The 22,622-nt window shown below is 36.6% G+C and overlaps 2 protein-coding genes across 3 annotated transcripts in view; both read left to right on the top strand.

The window, feature by feature from the left end:
- LOC105203969 (tRNA-dihydrouridine(20) synthase [NAD(P)+]-like) overlaps positions 1-22,622 on the top strand; it is a 523,658-nt gene that overhangs the window by 264,278 nt on the left and 236,758 nt on the right. The gene's annotated exons all lie outside the window — the stretch shown is intronic.
- The window catches only part of LOC105198717, a 120,799-nt gene that overhangs the window by 75,525 nt on the left and 22,652 nt on the right, over positions 1-22,622 (top strand). For both annotated transcript variants that reach the window (XM_039452706.1, XM_039452705.1), the window contains 5 exons: positions 8,589-8,731; positions 18,282-18,491; positions 19,085-19,210; positions 19,292-19,443; positions 20,381-20,573. In XM_039452706.1, coding sequence (XP_039308640.1) covers positions 8,589-8,731; positions 18,282-18,491; positions 19,085-19,210; positions 19,292-19,443; positions 20,381-20,573 — 824 coding nt within the window. The remainder of the gene's footprint in view (positions 1-8,588; positions 8,732-18,281; positions 18,492-19,084; positions 19,211-19,291; positions 19,444-20,380; positions 20,574-22,622) is intronic.

The following is a 22,622-nucleotide window of genomic DNA, read 5'->3' as shown; positions in this document are numbered from 1 at the left end:
TTTGTCCGGAGCTTAGTTTTTAAGTTATAAAAAGAAATAGTTAGCGTATGACGGTTGAATATAAGTGGTAGACAGGGGCGGTGCGATTCACTGTTACATGCGGGTGTTTCCGTAAAGGCGCAAGTTCACGCAGCAAATAAAAGCTGGCGTTTTACCCTCTCTCCATCAATTTGGCGAATCCAGCGAATAAACGCTCAAAGTTCGACACAGTCTAACTTTTAGCGACTAAACGCTGGCGTTTACCCCTTCTCCATAATTTTCATCAATTTGGCAAATTCAGAGAATAAACGCTCAAAGTTCGACACAGTCCAACTTTTAGCAAAACGACGCTGAAATTTAAATATTACATTCCAAATTAATTACCTTCCAAAAGTGAATATATAAGAAAAAAATTATGACTAAAAGGTTAAATCAATCGACATCACCCGAAAATACAAACAAAGTTACTATATGTTATATACATATAGTAAGCATACTTTTAGGCTAGGTTGCTTTTTGTTTTTTATTTATTTATGTTAGCTTTATTTGTTATATTTTGTTAATAACTGTGTTTTTTATATTGTAGGAAATTCTGTTATACCCTCATATATTTGTGGTGTGTGCAAAACAATTGTTTGTACCATACAAGAAAGTGAAGAAATATATCGGCACTCTTGTATGGAGGGATATAATGAATGTTACATAGATAAAAATTTATATTATTTTTATCCTAAAAGCGGTAAATACATTAGTAACAATTTCGGCCCGATGCAAAGAAAAAACTGTGCTCATTACGATTTACAAAAATCGGAGCTACCCAAAACTTTCTTTTTATATCTATTTTTTTTCTTTTTTTAACAAATACATTGCAGCAATTGCAGCAGCTATACGTCGTCTTCTAATTTCAGCTATAACCGCCACTGTGTGTTTATAATATTTTACATACTTGATATATTGATTATAATATTCCAACTCCATTTTTGTCAGATTGTACTTAGCAATTGCCGCTTTTAACGCTGCTTTGCGTTGCGGTGGAGTTGGGTAGAGTAAGGGTAAAACGCCAGCTTTTATTCGCTACATGAAAAGGATAGAGGCGATAGCGTTTAGCTTTTTAACGCTGCTTTGCGTTGTGATTGAGTGAAGGTAAAACGCCAGCTTTTACTCGCTGCGTGAAATTGCATCTTAAGGCGCCTGCTGCGCTCAAATGACTGACAACAGTACACGGACAACACATTCCAATTTAAACTTTCTCTCTTTCTCTTTCTTTCACTTTAATTATGCTATACTTAATTTTTCAAATATCGATCTCTCCCATCCAGTCGTTAAATATCGGAATGACCGTGAAATCTTCAAGTTTACGATCACAAGTGCGATATATGACCGCAACAGTATTGATCTAGTTTATGGCCTAGTTTACACCGAGCACTTGATACACGTACTAACTAGTAATTTTTAGTAAACTATCTTAATTTCGGCAATAAATTTAAAGAATAGTATATTAAGCTGGTACAATATAAATCAAGATAATTAAATATATGTATCATATATTGTGACGTGGCAGTTTTATCTGCCTCGCCACTTCGTCCTCCGCCTGAGCATAGCGCAAGGAGGCGCGTAAGACCGGGTCGGGCACTCAGCGAGAGAGCGAAATCTCCGGCGGGACTGCGGCGCGTATTGATTTCATTTATTTATTCGCGGCTTATTTCATGTATCCGCGGGCACCTCGACAAGCGTCGCCTAAGGACCAGCAGCAGCGAGGAGGATGGGCAGCAGCAGGACAAGGAGAAGGCGATCGTCCAGGGCCGGCGCACGGAAAACCGACGGCGGAGAGAAGGACGAGACTCGACGTGGTGACAGATATGCGCCACGCAAAAGAGGCTCGCAATTGGCGCAGCCGAGGGACAGGCCAGGGCGGACGAACGGCCAGGACAAGGGCCGTCGAATGCCGGCTGTCCGTCGAGAAGGGTAGCGGCGAAGAATCGTCGCGGGAAATCTCTGCTGTTGTCGTCCGCGAGGACGACGAGAGCGTCGAGGATATCGGATGCCGACGGGGACCGCACGACACCTGCGGAGACCCGACACTGCGCTGCCGTGACGTCACGGCTAGATAAGGGCGGCCGCTGATAGGCCGCGCCGCTAGGCGCAAGGATATCGCGCACCCTGTGGGAGGGGTAGCGCTCATCGATCGCGCATCGAACGCGATCCTCTCGGCTTTTGCGTGCGACCCGGCGAACTGAGCGCGTGCGGGACGAATCCGAGCGAGGGTTATCGGCGAGCGAGCTACCGGATTTTGGCTATCGGAACTGTGCCCGGCCTGGCGATCCCTGCGGAGATCGATTCGATGCTTGAGTCCGGTATTATCGAGCCCTCGAATAGCGCATGGTCGACGCCTATCGTCATGATTAAGAAACCAAACAACACGTAACAAATTTTGTCACGTATTTTTATCCCACGCCGGAGAGCAGCGGCGGAATACGCGATCAAACACCGGAATTACGCGCGAGTCACGCGTGAGCGACGATATAACCAATAGATACCACCAATCGCGAATTTGGGCGCCAGACGCGATTATACCGGTCGCGTCGCCGGGTACACTATTTAACGCTAGACGCGGATGCACACCACGCGATAGCTTCTCAGAACGAAACACGAAATCGTCGCTCGCACGCGGCCAGCTAGCTCCTCTAACCGGTAGAGGGGCGGGGTAGCGGAGACAGGGACGAAGCGGCTCTCTTACTGGAGGAGACGGGTAGGCGAGAAATCAAGCAAGATCAGGCCGATATAACAGACAGAAATAACATGTATTGTAGCATATGACAGAGACAGAGTAGAGCCAAACACGAAGAAATTGTCAGTCGAAGCAAGCAAAGAACGGAAAAGATAAAGAGAGCTGACGGAACGAATAAGCGGAACGCGAAAATTTTCTTAAATACTACAATGCTTACGCTAGCGGCGCGAACAACGGCGGTTGGTCCCGCGCGGAACGAGACCGCCAATCACGCGCGCTCGGAACAGCGCGGCGAGAACACACTCGTCGAACTTTCGCTAACGGACAGTAATTAACTCAACAGCAATACAACCAAAGATACCCGGTGACGGCAATGCCGTCGTCGCGGTCACGATGCACAATTCTCTCGAAGACGCGCGACACGACAACGCACCGATAACGCGGGCGGTCGTGTGATCACGGCCGTAACACGACTCGCGCACGTGCGCGAGGGCTTTGCGGCTTCCCGGGAAGCCGGTCGTCCGCGAGCTTCTACGGCGGGACAGCCAACGTACACGCGGCAGCCGACAGCTGGGTGCCTCGACAAGGTCTCACGCTTGAGGTGGAGAGCCGACCAAACACTAAAAAGGTGCGTTCTATCGCCACGCGGCGGACGCACCTGCACACTAACCCAATGGCTCCACCTCAGAGCGCGAGTCAGCCGGCACCGGCAGCTCGTGGCTTTACACCGTCTCTAGAGGGTCACCTCGACGACGATCCTGTCCTCCGTTGGTCCCGTGGACGTCTCCGCAGGGATCGCCAGGCCGGGCACAGTTCCGATAGCCAAAATCCGGTAGCTCGCTCGCCGATAACCCTCGCTCGGATTTGTCCCGCACGCGCTCAGTTCGCCGGGTCGCACGCAAAAGCCGAGAGGATCGCGCTCGATACGCGATCGATGAGCGCTACCCCTCCTACAGGGTGCGCGATATCCTTGCGCCTAGCGGCGCGGCCTATCAGCGGCCGCCCTTATCCAGCCGTGATGTCACGGCAGCGCAGTGTCGGGTCTCCGCAGGTGTCGTGCGGTCCCCGTCGGCATCCGATATCCTCGTCGCTCTCGTCGTCCTCGCGGACGACAGCAGCAGAGATTTCCCGCGACGATTCTTCGCCGCTACCCTTCTCGACGGACAGCCGGCATTCGACGGCCCTTGTCCTGGCCGTTCGTCCGCCCTGGCCTGTCCCTCGGCTGCGCCAATTGCGAGCCTCTTTTGCGTGGCGCATATCTGTCACCACGTCGAGTCTCGTCCTTCTCTCCGCCGTCGGTTTTCCGTGCGCCGGCCCTGGACGATCGCCTTCTCCTTGTCCTGCTGCTGCCCATCCTCCTCGCTGCTGCTGGTCCTTAGGCGACGCTTGTCGAGGTGCCCGCGGATACATGAAATAAGCCGCGAATAAATAAATGAAATCAATACGCGCCGCAGTCCCGCCGGAGATTTCGCTCTCTCGCTGAGTGCCCGACCCGGTCTTACGCGCCTCCTTGCGCTATGCTCAGGCGGAAAACGAAGTGGCGAGGCAGATAAAACTGCCACGTCACAATATACACGTACGTATCATCGAAAGTAAGATAATTTAATAGAAAATTACGAGTTAGTACGCGTATTAAGTGCTCGGTGTAAACTAGGTCTATACCAAACACTTGACACGCATACTAACTTTCTATTAAATTGTTTTAATTTTGACGATGCGTGTAAATGTATACGTGATATATATATATATTTTATATTTTATTAATTATCTTAATTCATATTGTAACAGCTTAATATACTATTTATTAAATTTATTACTGAAATTAAGACAATTGAATAGAAAGTTACTAAATATTACGCGTATTAAGTATTTGATGTAAACAAGGCCATTAAAAAGAATGTGCGCCTGCGAATAATAAAATTTAATGCAAATAGGATTACTTAAATATCATTTGCAAGTTAAAACTAACACATTTAAAACGCACAAGAAAAAATTGATTTTGATAAAATCAATTCTTAAATATTTTAAATAAATAATAATTATTTTGATAAAGTCATTTATGGATCATATAATTTTTAACGAATAATGATAAACATGCATTTACAACATTAAAAAAAAAAATTATAATAATGTAAATTGTATTAATCAATATTTTCATTTTGAATTGCCGCGTTTTGACTTATGGCTTTAACCAATTATTCGACACTGTTATAACAACATAACCAGTAACACATCCAGTCGACTTTTTGATATCGAGTGAACACGTGTTGTGTGATCATAACGTAAACAAGTGTTTCTTTGAGTAATTTTAATGTGTCGAATGATTGTAGTGATTACTAGTGATTAATAGTAATTAATAAAATCGATCGATCGGTTCGTTCCGCGTTTATCAATCAAGTCAGTAAATATAAATAGTGTAAATGTTGTAAAATGTAAAACAACTTCGAGGGATAGAGAATAAATTTTAATTGAATTGTCGTATCATGGAAACAATAAGCTGATTGACATACGGGATGGGGCGCGAATAAACATGCTCAAACTTGTTCGAATGCCCCCCCTCTCTCTTCCTCTCTCTCTTTCTCTCCCTTCTTGTGCGTTTTAAATGTGCTACTTTTAACTTGCAAATGATACTTAAGTAATTCCATTTGCATTAAATTTTATTATTCGCGAGCGTACATTCATTATAATGGCCTAGTTCACATCGATACACGTACACCCAAGGACTTTGATTCTGTCCATGGGAAAATTTTCCAAACTAAAAAGTCACCACTTTCTACATACTCGCAGTTTATGATTAATGAAACAACTAGAGCTTATTGGTCGTTACGTTAATCATGAACTGTAAGTATGTAGAAAGATAGCGACTTCTCAGTTTGGAAAATTTTCCCATGGACAGAATCAAAGTCCTTGGGTGTACTAACTTTCCACATAACAAAAATTGATCCCAGGGATATCCTGCGGATGTATGTCAAGGGATTTCTAATATCCTGAGGATGTGCTTAGGTAAACTTAAGAGGTCCTAAGGATATCCTGTAGATGTCTGAATGCCCGCTATGTAGAGCCCTAGGATATCGTAATTCAGATATCCTCAGGATGTCTTTGGATAATCAAATTTGATCCTGAGGATGTTCAATAGATGTCTTAAAATAACTTTTAGGATTTTCTAATTCTATGAATTTTTCCAAAATATTCACATAAATATTATTACCCCACATAATTCCAATGAACAAAACAATATTTTTGTAACATTTTAAAAAATATTTTTCGCAAAAAAATTTTGGGAATTTTTTTTGGAAATTTCCAAGCGGTCACCCAACCAAGTTGTGACCGCGGTGGACAATGCTTGACTTCTACGACTGCTGCAAACTGGATTCCTCGTGATGATCTGTAAACACTTTAAGCTAATACGTTTATATAACTGATAGATTAGGTGAATATACATATATATATATATAGTATATATATATATATTGTCACGCACTTTTCGGACGCCGGAGAGCAACGGCGAAGTACGCGATCAAACAAGGTAGCGGAGACGCTACACGAAGCGCGCGCGAGAGCGACGAGAATACCGACTGCTAGATTCCAACCAAATCGCGAAATTGGGCGCCAGACGCGATTACTCCGGTCGCGTCGCCGGGTACACTTTTCCACGCTAAACGCCAATTCGTATCACGCGATAACTCATCACACGAAAGCGGAATCGTCGCTCGCACGCGGCCAGCTAGCTCCTCTAACCGGTAGAGGGGCGGGGTAGCGGAGACAGGGACGAAGCGGCTCTCTTACTGGAGGAGACGGGTAGGCGAGAAATTAAGCAAAGTCAGGCCGATATAACAGAGAGAGAGAACACATGTATTGCAGTGAATAATAGCGATGGTATACAATCAAATAAGAAAAAAGAACGGTTAGCGTAGTAAAGAAAAACGAGATAAGGAGTAGACAACAGAAATTAGTAAGCCGGACGCGGGAATTATTTCGACTCCGACCGTAACTACGCTACACGCGCCGATCACGACGACTGGTCCTGCGTGAAGCGCGGCAGCCAATCACGCGCGCTCTGACCGGCGCGGCAAGAACGCGAACGCGGAGCCTCCGCTAAAGCGAGCCCCGCAATTCCAAGACGAAAGCGCGTACAATAAGATTCGCGCCGAAGACCACGCAGTCGCCGGAACCGCGCTACAAAATGAATAAAACACGCACGCTGTAACAACGCACCGATAACCCGAGCGGCCGTGCGATCACGGCCGTAACACGACTCGCGCACGTGCGCGAGGGCTTTGCGGCTTCCTGTAAAGCCGGTCGCTCGCGAACTTCTACGGCGGGACAGCCGAAACACACGCGGCAGCCGACAGCTGGATGCCTCGACGAGGTCTCGCGCTTGAGGTGGAGAGCCAGCCAAACACCAAGAAGCAAGGTGCGTTCAATCGCCACGCGGCGGACGCACTCGCACACGAACCTAATGGCTCCACCTCAGAACGCGAGCCGGTCGACACCGACAGCTCGTGGCTTTACACGAAGGTTAGAGGGTCACCTCGACTTCCGCACGGTCCTTCTTCGGGTCCTCGGGTGTCCTCACTCGCTCGCCAAGGCCGGGCACTCCTTCCGATAGCGGACAGGCCGATAGCTGACCGATATCTCGCACTCGCTCGCTCGTTTCCACACACGCTCAGTTCGCCGGGTCGCACGCAAAAGCCGAGAGGATCGCGCTCGATGCGCGATCGATGAGCGCTACCCCTCCTACAGGGTGCGCGATATCCTTGCGCCTAGCGGCGCGGCCTATCAGCGGCCGCCCTTATCTAGCCGTGACGTCACGGCAGCGCAGTGTCGGGTCTCCGCAGGTGTCGTGCGGTCCCCGTCGGCATCCGACGTCCTCGTTGTTCTCGTCGTCCCTGCGGACGATCGCAACAGAATTTCCCCGCGACGATTCTTCGCCGCTACCATTCTCGACGGACAGCCGGCATTCGACGGCCCTACTCCTGGCCGTTCGTCCGCCCTGGCCTGTCCCTCGGCTGCGCCAATTGCGAGCCTCTTTTGCGTGGCGCATCGCTGTCACCACGTCGAGTCTCGTCCTTCTCTCCGCCGTCGGTTTTCCGTGCGCCGGCCCTGGACGATCGCCTTCTCCTTGTCCTGCGGCGGCCCATCCTCCTCGCTGCGGCTGGTCCTTAGGCGACGTTTGTCGAGGTGCTCGCGGATACATGAAATGAGCCGCGAATAAATAAATAAAACCAATACGCGCCGCAGTCCCGCCGGAGATCTCGCTCTCTCGCTGAGTGCCCGACCCGGTCCCACGCGCCTCCCTGCGCTATGCTCAGGCGGAGGACGAAGTGGCGAGGCAGATAAAACTGCCCCGTCACAATATATAAAGGTAATATATGTATATATAATATAAAATATATGTAAGATTATAATATAAAATATTATAAAATAATAGAAACTTCTGTTTTTCACCTGAAATTAAGCGGATTATTTTGGATTATATATCCATCTGATTATTCAAATTTATTTGGATTGACAATAGTATGGATTAAAATATAATTATTTTGAATTAAAAATAGTTTGCAAAAGCAATATTAAAATCAATTACGATTCGTATAGAATTAAAACCGATTACTTTTTAATTCGCTTGTGGATTGACTCGATTAAAACAGCTTAAAATCGTTTAAAAAGGATTCCGTTTTAATCGGTTTTATTCGCATATTTTCGGCAAGGAAAGGACTTAATAAACACAAATCTGAGACTACTCCAATTTATCCTGATAAAAATCCACATAATTATCCAAAAAGCTCACATTACCTTTATTTTCATATATTTTTTTGTTGAACAGTACTATTAATTGTATTTCTTTAACTAATAATTTTTTTTTATTTCTCTCTTTTATTAGAGCATTAATAGATGATTTAGATATCTCAATGTATGGCTCAAAAATGGGAATTTTGCATGGTACATCGGGACAATGGTTACTTAATGTAACAAGCAGTCCTAGTCTTACTTATTATGCTTTGTCTAACTTCAAGAATATTTCATGTAAGTTTGTTCGGGTGACACTCTTTTGGACACAGCACGATTGAACACCAACCAATCATCTTGACTTATCTAACCAAACCAACGGAAAAACTCTAGGTATCGGCCGCTGTGAGTGGTGGTGTCCAATCGTGCGGTGTCCAATCGTGCGCACCCCGTTTGTTCTATTATATATTGTTCTATATTATTCTAGTGTTCTTAACTTGAAAAATTTACAGAAATTTTGGGTGATTTCTGATTTCTTTTTTCGTACTCTTTAGGGTTTTTTTATAAAGATAATGTCATGTCCCAGCCAGAAATGACTCATCGAATCGATGTCGATTTGACATCAAAAATACTGACCGAAAACTAATCGAATTCTCATCGATTTCGATGGATTTATGTCACACCTTTTGATAAATTATCGACTCAAGAATGATTTGATTTCGACTCGATTTTGAATACTATTTCTTTACTGCAGTTATATTGAAATAAATCGGTAAATCATGGTAAATCTCTTATGGTAAAACATGAGGACAACCATTAATGAACAATCTGTATACAGGGTGTCCGTTCATAAATGTCCAAGCAGATATCTTGTAACTGGTTGAACTTACAAGAAAATTTAATAAAAGAAATTCACATGGCTCTTACAATTAGTCGGCTACCAAATGCATGTAAAAAATTTTTTTTTACTCGTGATCTTTTTAAGTTATGAAGATCAACATAGGTTTTTTAAATGAGCACCTATAATTTTTTTGCATATTTATATAGTAGAGGTAATTTACAATCACAATTGTATTCGGAAAAAAATTGCTAAAATATAATTTTTTATTCTGTAGACTTAAGATATAATAATCACTCCAATATCTTATGTGTGAGTTGCTGCTTTATTAAATATTACGTTTATCAATTATCCTTTACACAAAGTCCTATAGATATAATTTCCACTATTCTTCGTGGAAGTCATAATACAATTATGTGCATTGGCACGTGTCACGGCTAATTTCTATTTCGTCTCTACAGCAACTGCTGCTTCGAAATTCACGCACGCATTACCCTACGACTGCGCCACCTGTCGGCTTTGTCCGAGCTTACAATACATCGAGTAGCTCGCTCGTCGTCATCCCTACTCTTATCTCTACCTATAGCTCTGTACCTATCTCGCGCCTACAATTCATATTATATTTTATATACGATAAATAAAAATGATTAGGGGAGACCGGGGCTATTCGTAAGACTCTTTTTTCTTTTGCGTTTTTTGAGTCCTGTATTCATTAAAAAAAACATGGGACGGTTTGAAGGGTTGAACCTTTCCCTTCAGAATGCCGGTATAGATAGAACATGGAAATGCATTCGTTTTAAAGTGTATATAAAAATGTCGACCAATGCCAAGTATTACGAATAGCCTCAAGCCTGGGGTAATTTGCAACTAGTCCGGGAATTACAATAAATCATAATTTTGATCATGTTCAAGCTACAAATCACTCATATATTGCATAATAACATGAAATTGAGTATTAATTGTGTATTTTGGTAATATAATGCGAATATGAAAATATCATCGCTATCAAGCAAGTAAAAAATTATAAAGCGTTAAAGATTGACACTTGTGAGATTAGGAAATCTCACACTGATTGCGTAAAGCGACAAGAGAACATGAAATTATAACAAAGAAAAAACAGAAAAACAGATCCAATATAGCTTCATTTACACGTTCGCATGTTTTTTTATGCCATCGGTGTGACAGACTTTTTAACCCTACAAGTGTTATTCTTTAACACTTTATAACTTTTTATCTGTTTAAAAGCAACAATTTTATATTCATATTCATATACTAAAGTACACAATATTTTCAAGTTGGAACTAAATCAAAGAACTTCAGTTTACTTCAATGCTTAACTTTGCGTAGCGTAGACGATCATAAGTAACGCACCCAACATAAGGTTAGGGTTACCTAAAGGTCCAGCAAACACAGTCATATAACAGCAATGTTTACGCAATAAAACTGAAAGTAACGCGCAATATAACGTGTCCGTTACATGTAACGTTAGTTGTAATTTCCCTCTTGTAGAACATTGCAGTTATATAACATAAATATGCAATTTTATATAACAGCAATCTGGTGTTGCATTGCTGTGATTGTTATGTTACGTTACTAAACATTAACTTAATTTGCTTTTTTCCACGTACTAATTCTTGAAAGGTTTTTGAATTAATTCAAAGCAAAAGCAAACAAAATAGTTTGTTTTGCTTTAAAATAATCCAAAGATCTTTTCTAAAATTAGATGTGGAAAAGGCAAATTAGTTTATGACAGCTATCTTTTTGCATGAATAAGGAAAAATAAAATACTTAATTTGCATATTAAATTTAAAGTACATCACATTTTATTTTTGTTGCATATTATCTTATATCTTTTTATATAATATATAATTTCTTTAAAACAACAAAATAAAACGGCGGATACGAGTCGGGCACGGGTAATAGTGCGCAGAAAATAGTAATCACTGGTTCACAAGTAAAAAGACGTAATTTAATATCAAACGTTTCGGCTCTTGCTTTGAGCCATCTTCAGCGTACAATCTCTTCAGTAAAGCAACCGGTAATGAGGCTGAGCGCTTCCTCGTTAGAAAGATGTCGAGAAACAGTCGAGTTGTTTGGCTTAAGAGTGACCGGCATAGCTCAAACTACGAAATAAAAAGTGTGAACCACAGGATGGAAATAACTAAGAGAAAGAAGCTCACCTCAAAATCGGCAATTGTCGCAAATATAAGTAATCCATGGTATTATTAAGATTCTTATCACAATAGATATATAAGGGTATAATCTGCTCGAGCGGTGAGCAGGTCCAGTGTGTGCAAGAGTGAAAGTTATACTAAACGAAAATATAAGCGGTTGCTGCAGGTCAAACCGATGAATACAGAAATAAATGTGGTAAACACGAGAATGAAAATAAATATAAAAAAAGATATGGTAAGCACAAGAGTAAGAATAAATATAGAAATAAATAAGGTGAGCACGTGGATCATAAGTTATTGACGATATACAGATAAGCATGGTGTAAACAATTGATATCTGATTGTAAATTAAGGCCATTACGTTGTTGTTTGATATATAAAACTTCCGAAATAAGTTGCTTGTAATAAAATCTATAGACTTGGTGCTGCAGGATCTGGAAACAGAGATGCTTGGAACCTTTGATCTTCATGTCCCTTTCTTTCTTAGATATGTAGACGACATTGCTATGGCGATCTCCTCTGATGAGGTGAACTGTACGCTTGAATCTTTTAACTCTTTCCACCCTTAATTACAGTTCACCATAGAGGTGGGCAACAAAGTGCTTAATTTCTTGGATACTACCATTATCCTTAATGACAGGATTATTGAATTCGATTGGTACTATAAACCGACATTCTCAGGACGGTATCTCAACTTTCATTCTTGGCACCCTGTCTCTCAGAAACGCGCTGTCGTCATGGACCTTGTCGAACTTTTCTTCTATCTCATCTAAGGTTCCACGGGAGAAATTTAGAACTCATTGTTAGCATCCTCTTGAACAATGATTATCCCGTAAATTTTATTTTTAAAATTATTTCAACTTTTTCAAAGTAGACTTTAACCTTTAATTACATACACTTCCTTATTATTCTTAAACTTGAGTGTATTATCACACAAAGGTACATACACTCGAGTGTTTTTTTGTTATTTAACTTTTTATTCGGCTGTATACATTTCGAGTTATACAAAGTTAAAACAATAACATGGAATTTTGTTAATATGGTTTTTATAGGTTTTAATAAGCGAAATTTTTATATCAAAATATTTTTTTCGATAAATCGATTGTCATTCTAAAGAGCGGTGTTTAGAAACATTAAAGACATCATTTTATGCTTGTTGTTTAATGTTAAACAGGGATAAAATGATATTTTTAATAAAATTTCTAATAGTATTTCTAAAGTTTCTGAACACAAAAAAATTCTAAATCAAGAAAATTCTAAACAATCAAAAATTAAAAATATATAATTTTGAAACAAGGTACTGTTACTTTTAAACTAAACTAATGTTTTTAAATTATTTTTATTGATAGCCATATTACAACCACTTTTTTTCTTTCACCGATTATGCAGTGCATTAGATTTTTATAAATCACGTCTTAAATAATAAATATTTCATTACTTTGAGTCTAGAATCTGTCAAACAACACTCTGACGAATGTAATTGTAGAATAATATTACATGGTTGAAATTCAGGTTACAAGTGGTTATAGATTGCATGTAAAAGAATTGCTATGTTCATTATGAGTGCTTGGGTAATTAAAAATTTGAACTTAATGTATTTGGTTGCTATGTAACACATTCCTTCTTTGGCATGCGTATTTCAGTTGTGTAATTTGTTATCCCTCACTACCAAATCTGTCCTCGTTGTGTTAACACGCTTTTGTAAACGTTACTAATAATATTGTTCTAATAAATTTGGTGAAACATATAAAGACTTTTACTAATTCTCAATTATAAAAGCTAACATTGGTTATGGGCCCAGTAAGCGCTTGAAAAAGGGAATTAGTGATTAGCAACGTGAAATAAGAAGTTCGTGTTAGTGCCATTCAAGATATTGAATATTAGCAAGAAGAAATCGAAAGAGATCTGGTATCGAGATGGCAGAATCACACGGTAGTCATATTTCCATTGTAAAATTGAAAGGAAGAGAGAATTATTCGACGTGGAAAATCGCAATTGAAAATTTACTCCAATTGGATGGTCTGTGGAAGGCGGTTCAAGGAACGGAGGCTAATGAAGAGAAGATTATAAAAGCGAAAGCGAAAATAATCCTCAGTGTAGAAGAATCCATCTATGTGCATGTTACGAAAGCGAAAACTGCACAAGAAGCGTGGAAAAATTTGCAAGCTGCATTCGAGGATACAAGATTGACGAGAAAGGTGGGTCTCTTAAGAAATATTACAACAACGAAATTGGAGACTTCAGGTTCGATGGACAAATATGTATCGGATATTATGTCTACGGCTCATCAATTAACGTCAATCGGGTTTGAAATTAATCAAGAGTGGTTGGGGACCGTCTTATTGGCGGGTCTACCAGAAAGATATCAGCATATGATAATGGCATTGGAGAGTTCCGGCATTCAAATAACGGGAGACTCAATAAAGACAAAACTCTTGCAAGAAACTATTTGTCAGAAATCGTTTAATAAAGACGGAGAATTGGCGTATCACACAAAACGTCAATTTCGTGGAGCGAAGCAGAAGTTTAAACTGAAGAAATTTACATGTTGGTCCTGCGGTAAACCAGGTCATGCAGCTAATGACTGCACGGAGAAGAAGAAGGAAGAGAAGGAGAAGAAGCCAGATCTTCGAGAGAAGAAGAAAGGGGAAATTAACACGAAGGTGGCGTTTCTGGCAACAGCGGCAACAGCAACAGCTTTTCTCACCGACCGTGGTTCAACAAGAAAAGGATCTTGGATAGTAGATTCAGCAGCATCGGTTCATATGTCGCCCACGGAGGAGCTGTTCGACTCGATGACACCTTTAACCAACGCTGAGGTAGCAGTAGCAGACGACATGCGTTTAAGCGTCAAGGGAAAAGGTACAATTAGTATAGCGGTAAATGTGAATGGACGAACGAACTTCATATCGGTAAGTGATGTACTTTTTGTACCCGATTTAAGCGTAAATCTTTTATCTGTTAGAAAGATTACAGAGAAGAATTTCCTTGTAAAATTTAATAAAGACTTTTGCGAAATAGTAGATAGACGTGGTAATATAATTGCGATCGCGAAAGCTAAAAATAATATTTATGAATTAATACAACCGAAAGAATTAATACAATCAAAAGAATTTGCATATAAAAGTAAATTAGTTGATTCGGTTAAGTGGCATAGAAGGTTAGGACACTTAAATAGATATAGTATGAAAATACTGCGAGATCAACATGCGCGTGGACTTGATTTTGATGATCCGAGTGAGGAAGCGTGCGAAATTTGTGTTAGGGGAAAGCAATCTAGGCAATCTTTCGCGCGTAATAATTTAAGAAAAACTAAAGCATCAAAACTGTTAGAAATCGTGCACACTGATATTTGTGGTCCAATGGAGATTAATTCAATAGGTGGAGCAAAATATTTTATCCTTTTTATCGACGACTATTCAAGGTATTTGAGCATCTATTTTTTAAATAATAAATCAGAAGCATTAGATGCTTTCAAGACATATAAAAAATACGTCGAGAAGAAGACAGGTGAGCAGATTTTAGCGCTGAGGTCAGATAACGGACGGGAGTTCGTGAATGAAGAATTCGTGTCTTTCCTACGAAAGGAAGGAATTCAACACCAATTAACAATACCTTATACACCGGAACAGAATGGCTTAGCAGAGAGAAGTAATAGATCTGTTGTAGAAAAAGGACGTTGTTTACTCATAGACGCAAATCTACCGAAAGAATTTTGGGCCGAAGCTTCTTCAACAGCGGTTTATTTATTAAATCGATCACCGTCGAGGATATTACGTAATCGAACTCCATACGAATTGTGGACGGGGCAAAAACCAAGCCTAGCACATTTGAAGACTTTTGGATGTAAAGCATTGGCGCACATACCGAAAGAAATGCGACGTAAATGGGACGAGAAATCCAAGCCCTGTTTATTTTTAGGATATTTACAACATACAAAAGGTTATCGTTTGTGGGATGAGAAGAAAAGAAGAGTATTTAAAAGTAGAGATGTCATCTTTTATGAAGAAAAAGATATATATACAAAACAAAATGAAGAAGATAAAGAAACAGAGAAGATTTCCGAAAATGAAGAAATTGAAGAAAGAGAGAAAAGAAGAAAAAGAAAAGATTATGCTACCAGTCTCCAACAATTTTGAGACAGAGGAAGATTCAATTTCAATGGGGGGTACACCCAATTGAAGAACAAAATAATAAAAATGACATCAACAACACAGATGATAATACAGAAAATAATAACGAAACTGATGAAACGAGTGACGATGAAGCTTTAGGAAATTTGGAAGATGAAGAGTCTATAGAAATACGACGGAGTGGACGAGTAAGAAAACCAAAAACATGGTTGGATTATATTACTTTCAATGTGTCAATTAAAGAATCAGCAGAACCAATTAATATACAGAAAGCTCTGGAAGACTATAATTGGTATAATGCAATGAAAGAAGAACACGATGCTCTATTGCGAAATGAAACTTGGACATTATGTACTCCGCCGAAGGATAAGAAAATTCTCAAAACAAAGTGGGTATTTAAAATAAAACAAGACTCGGAAGGTAAGATAGAAAGATATCGAGCAAGACTAGTTGTGAAAGGCTATGAACAAGAAGCAGGTATAGATTACAATGATGTATTTTGTCCAGTAGTTAGATTTACTACATTAAGATGTTTATTTACAGTGGCAGCCAAATATGATTATGACATAGAACATTTGGACGTAATAACAGCTTTTTTGAATGGAGAACTGGAAGAAGAAATATACATGCAACAGCCAGAAGGTTTCATTCAAACAGGAGAAGAAGAGAAAGTGTGTAGACTAAAAAAGGCATTATATGGTTTGAAGCAAGGAGCTAATGCATGGAATAAGAAACTGGATAAGGAACTGAAAGAATTGAAATTTAAATGTTCAGATGTTGATCAGAGTCTTTATATAAGAAGAGACAATAATAATCTAACATATCTAGCTGTCTATGTTGATGATCTACTACTGTTCACTAATGATAATAAACTTAAGAAGCAAATCATTGGGAAATTGGAGGAAAAATTCAAGATGCGAAACCTGGGAGCAGTCTCAAGAGTATTAGGAATAAATGTTCGTCGTGACAAAGAAAAAAGAAGAATTTATTTAGACCAAAAGGATTATATAGAGAAGATATTGCGACGTTTTAATATGGAGAACTGTAATACAGCGAAGACACCTCTGGATATTAATCAAGAACTTACGAAAGAAATGTCACCCAAAAATTTTTCTGAGAAGAAGGAGATGAAAAACATACCATATAGGGAAGCAATAGGAAGCCTAATTTATCTTTACCAAGCTACACGTCCAGATTTAGGGAGCACGATTACAACTCTAGGATCTTTTGTTGAAAATCCTGGTCATGCTCATTGGTCTGCGATAAAACGGGTTTTACGATATCTAAAGGGAACGTTGAATCTACAATTACAGTTTGATGGTTTAGATTCAATGACATTACGTTGTTTTTGTGATGCAAATTGGGCAGGAGACAAAGAAACAAGACGTTCGACGAGCGGTTATGTTTTCCTTTTGGACAATAATGCAATTTCTTGGTGCTCAAAGAGGCAGCAGTCAGTTTCTTTGTCTACTACTGAATCGGAGTATATAGCAATTACTCTAGCCAGTCAAGAATTACTTTGGTTAAAAATGTTAATGAAAGAAATTAATTTTGAGAGCGTTAATGAGTCAATTAAGCTTTATTCAGATAATCAAAGTGCAATTAAACTGCTACATTCAAATAATTTTCATGCAAGAACAAAGCACATAGATACGAAGTATAAATTTGTTAAAGAAATGATTAAAAGAAAAATAATAAACTTAGAATATGTACCGTCAGAATCTATGTTAGCAGATGCACTTACGAAGGCAGTAACACGTAATAAAATTAATTTCTGCAATAAAGGCATGGGATTGTGTAATTAAAAATTAAAATAAAATGTAATACTTGTAGTCTTAATTTCAAAGTGGGGGAATGTAGAATAATATTACATGGTTGAAATTCAGGTTACAAGTGGTTATAGATTGCATGTAAAAGAATTGCTATGTTCATTATGAGTGCTTGGGTAATTAAAAATTTGAACTTAATGTATTTGGTTGCTATGTAACACATTCCTTCTTTTGCATGCGTATTTCAGTTGTGTAATTTGTTATCCCTCACTACCAAATCTGTCCTCGTTGTGTTAACACGCTTTTGTAAACGTTACTAATAATATTGTTCTAATAAATTTGGTGAAACATATAAAGACTTTTACTAATTCTCAATTATAAAAGCTAACAGTAATCGTTCAAGTTTCAATAGAAAATATTAATTATAAACAAAGTTATTCAATAAAATAAAAATGAGTACCATATTATCCTCTTCTCCTCTATACAAATAATCTGTTTTCTTTTAATATCACATAAAACACAGACTTTGAAATAAGCTTCAAATTTCGAGCATTATTTCGATACGATATAATTTCGATAATTTCGACGTCAATTTGACATCGATTCAATGAGTCATTTTTGTACGTATTCAGTTTTAAGATTTCTTTCGCATTTAAAAATTCTAATAAGTAATTCATCAATAAAGATAAGTAGCTATAATCAATCGTACTTTTTTGTATTTAAAAAAATGGAAAAACGTGAGTTTTTTGCTCAATTTTATTTTTCCGGAAAATTAAAAATACCATTACCTATTTACCACAATTGTTTTTCTTTATTTAGGAAAAACTGAAAAATCTTATTTTTTCTTAATTTTATTTTTTGGAAAATTGAGAATATATTTTATGTACATAATCTATTATCTAATATGATTAATATTATACATATATTACACAGGGCCCACGCGTTTAGATTTTATTGTAATATTGAATGCAATATCCAATTATCTAAATGTAACCGCGCAAGCAAAGTGGAACCAGCAACAACACCATACAATAAAAAGTTTCGGCCAAGTGATCGTAATATTAGCTCCATTGACTCAATTCTCTGAAACAGACCAGCAGACAATTATAAAAGTGTTAAAAGAGATCAAGCACTTTTATCCTGGTAATAAAATAATCACGTTAGATATATTCTTTTATATAAAGCTGGAACCCCTACCATTAAAATAATTGGGAATCTAGATATCATTCTATTATAGTGCTAGTGTTCAAAGAGGCGAGATAAAAAAATTTTTATTTTTATTTTTGTTTTTGCGTTATTTAATGTTAAGAAAATATTTTTCGTAATATTAAAATAATACTTTTTTAATGAAAAAAAAAAAAGAAGGAATTTATCCTATAAAATTTAACGTTTTTAAAAATATTTTTTCTTATTGCAAAAGATATTTTTTTTTAATATGAAAAAGATATTGCTTTGCTCATTGGAGTAGTGATGAATATCTATTTATGACTTTATTTGAATCGGATTAAATGTAAGATTATATTAGCAACAATGGCTTGCTATACATAAATGTTAATGTAGAGATGCAAACTTACAAAAATTATAAACGTTTTTACTTATAACAATCATATTAATGCATGTGTATTGATATCTATCCATTGACAAAAACTTTTGCACTAACCTATCTTCTCATATTTTCATCAAACATTAATGCTATGTCTAACATCAATTCTATAGCCATTTTCATAACATTGCAGACCTATACTTTTTATATTATGCGTCAGAACAAAATTCACGCGTTTTTCAACCATTTATATTGTCAGAGCAAGATCATTTAATACTTGGTCCTAATTTTGATGTGGTCATACAATATTTATCAACATGTAAGTATTGCAATAATTATTTGTAACATATAATTTAAAATATGTTTATAAAATAATATTCACATTTACATCATATTTTAGTGCCACAAACTATAAAGCCAGTAGTTATGTCAAAACTTGACACAGAACCAATAGAATTTAAGGATGAAATAGAAGATTATATAAGTCCTTCAAAATCAATTACATATATGTTACATTCGCAATATACAGTTAATATAAGGACAACAATTACAGTAAGTGGTTACGTAGAACTATGTTAATTTTGCCTTCTCTAAAAAAAATATGAGTGCAAAGATATATACCAAAAATATATTGAAATGTTTGCTATAATTTTTATCGCAACAACAATAATTAAAAAATTAACGTACAATCGTTTAACTTTACGAATGTGTTTGCTGTATTTCTGACATTGTATTAGTGATATTCATATTATTATAATTTGATCTAATAGGTTGAAGATGACTATGTGAAGTTAAAACGCTATTTGTTATTTTAAGCATATTAAATTATATAGATATATTCTTTTTATTTGATAACTGCTCGTTTTCGATCTATCTTTTTTACAATAATATTAAGTAAAAATTAAGTAAACAATATAAATTAATAAATAAAAGAGATCTTATGCGATCAAAGCGAATCTTAATGGTTAAAAATATTTTTTATACAAACTTTAAAAGTTCTAGTAAAAAAAAGAAAATTACAAGAGAATACAAAATACTCTGATACAAAAATCTTAAAAGACATCATAAAGAAAAATACAAACTCATGCTGTAATCAAGATTTAAAATAGTTTCCATCGATAATATCTTCATTTTCAAAAATATTAATATTAATAATTTTTTAATTTCCTTTTTATCAAAACAAACGTAAACTATTAGAACATTATCACCTTATAAAAAAATGTGAAATACATTCATAAAACTCAACGATAATAATTTGTTACTAGATATTTAATAACTTCATATGCTAATTTTTATACTTTCTCAAATTTAAATTTTTTAAAGCTCAGAATCAAATTTAGTAGCTTAAAAATTACAAAAAAAACATATTGTTTTTATTTGCCGCTTCGGGGGCTAAAATTGACCCATTTTATCTATCCTTTTTTTAATAAAATTTTTTTATCAGGAATGCTTTGATGAATAATTCGTGATTCGTTGGTGTTTCTATCAGGTTCACAATTTTGGATATGGAACAATAACAGCTTGTTCTTGGAATCGATTTGATGGCGAGGAAACTATGACATGTCAATATCTTGATGCACATAAAGAGATTAGCTTAATTGTGGATTACAAATGCATCGATACACATTGTCCCAACGTATATCTTCGAATAAAAAACGCCACTTCCTTTAACAAATGCGCAGGTAATATCTCTGTACATACAAAGGAATGTTTCCAACTCGCAAATTCAAATAAATATGAAACTTGGGCAATATATAGTGGACATCAGAGTATATAATATTTCTTTTGCTGTCCAAATTTTTTTTGAAAAGGAAACATCAACTCTTGAAAATTAACTTCTTTTTTTAACTTTATTATTATTCGCCAACATAAAGAGATAGAATGATTCACAAAAAAAATTTATTTTTTTTTTTGTAATAAGATTTATTGATTAGAAAATTTATCACAACGTATTTAAAACGAAAATGAAAAATGATTCAATTTTCAGGGATTGATTTTTACCCTTTAGATTGATTTTGGATGGCAAAAAATAGTTTATTACATCTTAAAACATTATTTATTCATGTGACTCGTCTTATGGTATTAACAAGAAAAAAACCAAATATTTTCAGTTAAAAAAGCAAGTTTTTTTCCTACGTTTTTTTCTATATTAGAAAAAATCTGTCTTTTACGTCTCTAATAAAATCCACTTAACTTGTGCTGACTAAAAAACACTAATTTCAAGAAACTATGGCGTACGAAAAAAACTAAGTACTAACACGGAAAGACTTCGAGGTGTCCTTCTCTAATTTTGATGAGCCTTTAATATGTTGTAGTACAAATAAAAATAAGAGACGTATTTTTTATACGTGTCTATTTTCACTTTTAGGGGATGGAACATCCCTTTGAAGAAAATCAATTTTTTTTCAAAGCGTATATCGTCAAAACTATGGGTGTTTACGATAACTAATCGGATCTCGGATTGGATTGAACAATGGTACGTAAGTATAGAAAATTTCCCTAGGCTAATCGGATTGATGATTGCTGTCTCAAATGTAATCCGATTGATGACGAAAGCGTGGAGACCGAGAAGCATGCTTGAAAAGTAAGTCTCTTTATTTTTTTAAATAATAACACAAAAAATCAAAGATTAAGTTAAAAAGAATGATTTGAATTTAAATTTATTGTAATTTTTTTTGTCTAAACACTGGATTTCGTTTAAATTTCTGTTTGTAAAAATTAATTAATCTATTCTAAAGTTTGTGGTTATATCGGAAACAAATCAAAATTAATAAAACAATTATTAATTATTAGGTACATATTAAAGCATATAATATTTCAAGCATATCATATAGAATTCCTGTTTATTATAAACTTAGTAAACATAACTTCGAAATTATTCAACTACATTATACATTAATCAATATTAATTTATATGTTAAAAATCAATAATGTTTCTAAAAATGTTCTTTTTATTCTTTTCCAGATCGTAAATAAACTTCAATTCCATGAATAAATAAAAATTACTGGAAAATGGATTTATATGAAGAGGGCATTATTGAACAATATCAATTTGTACTAACTTAAAATTTGTAAAATCTACTTTTCTTTATTAGTTGTTTATTAGAGAGTAATAATATAAAAATGTAATATACGCATCATATATGCATACAATTATTTTAATTTTATTTATGTATATTCCGTTCTTATATTATTACTCTCTAATGAACAACTAACAAAGAATAGCAGATTTTACAAAGTTTAAGTTAGCACAAATTGATAATGTTCAATAATGCCCTTTTCATGTCAATCCATTTTCCAGTAATTTTTATTTATTCTTGGAGTTGAAGTTTATTTACGATCTGGAAAAGAATAAAAAAAACATTTTCAGATACATTATTGATTTTTAACATATAAATTAATATTGATTAATGTATAATGTAGTTGAATAATTTCAAAGTTATTTTTACTGAGTTTATAATAAACAGGAATTCTATATGATATGCTTGAAATATTATATGCTTTAATATGTACCTAATAATTAATAATTGTTTTATTAATTTTGATTTGTTTCCGATATAACCACAAACTTTAGAATAGATTAATTAATTTTTACAAACAGAAATTTAAATGAAATCCAGTGTTTAGACAAAAAAATTACAATAAATCTAAATTCAAATCATTTTTTGTAACTTAATCTTTGATTTTTTGTGTTATTATTTAAAAAAATAAAGAGACTTTTCAAGCATGCT

The sequence above is a fragment of the Solenopsis invicta genome, chromosome 8, assembly GCF_016802725.1.
Source record: "Solenopsis invicta isolate M01_SB chromosome 8, UNIL_Sinv_3.0, whole genome shotgun sequence".
NCBI lineage: Eukaryota > Metazoa > Arthropoda > Insecta > Hymenoptera > Formicidae > Solenopsis > Solenopsis invicta.
The sequence above is the reverse complement of the archived record's forward strand: the minus strand, read 5'-3'. Positions and strand labels throughout refer to the sequence as shown.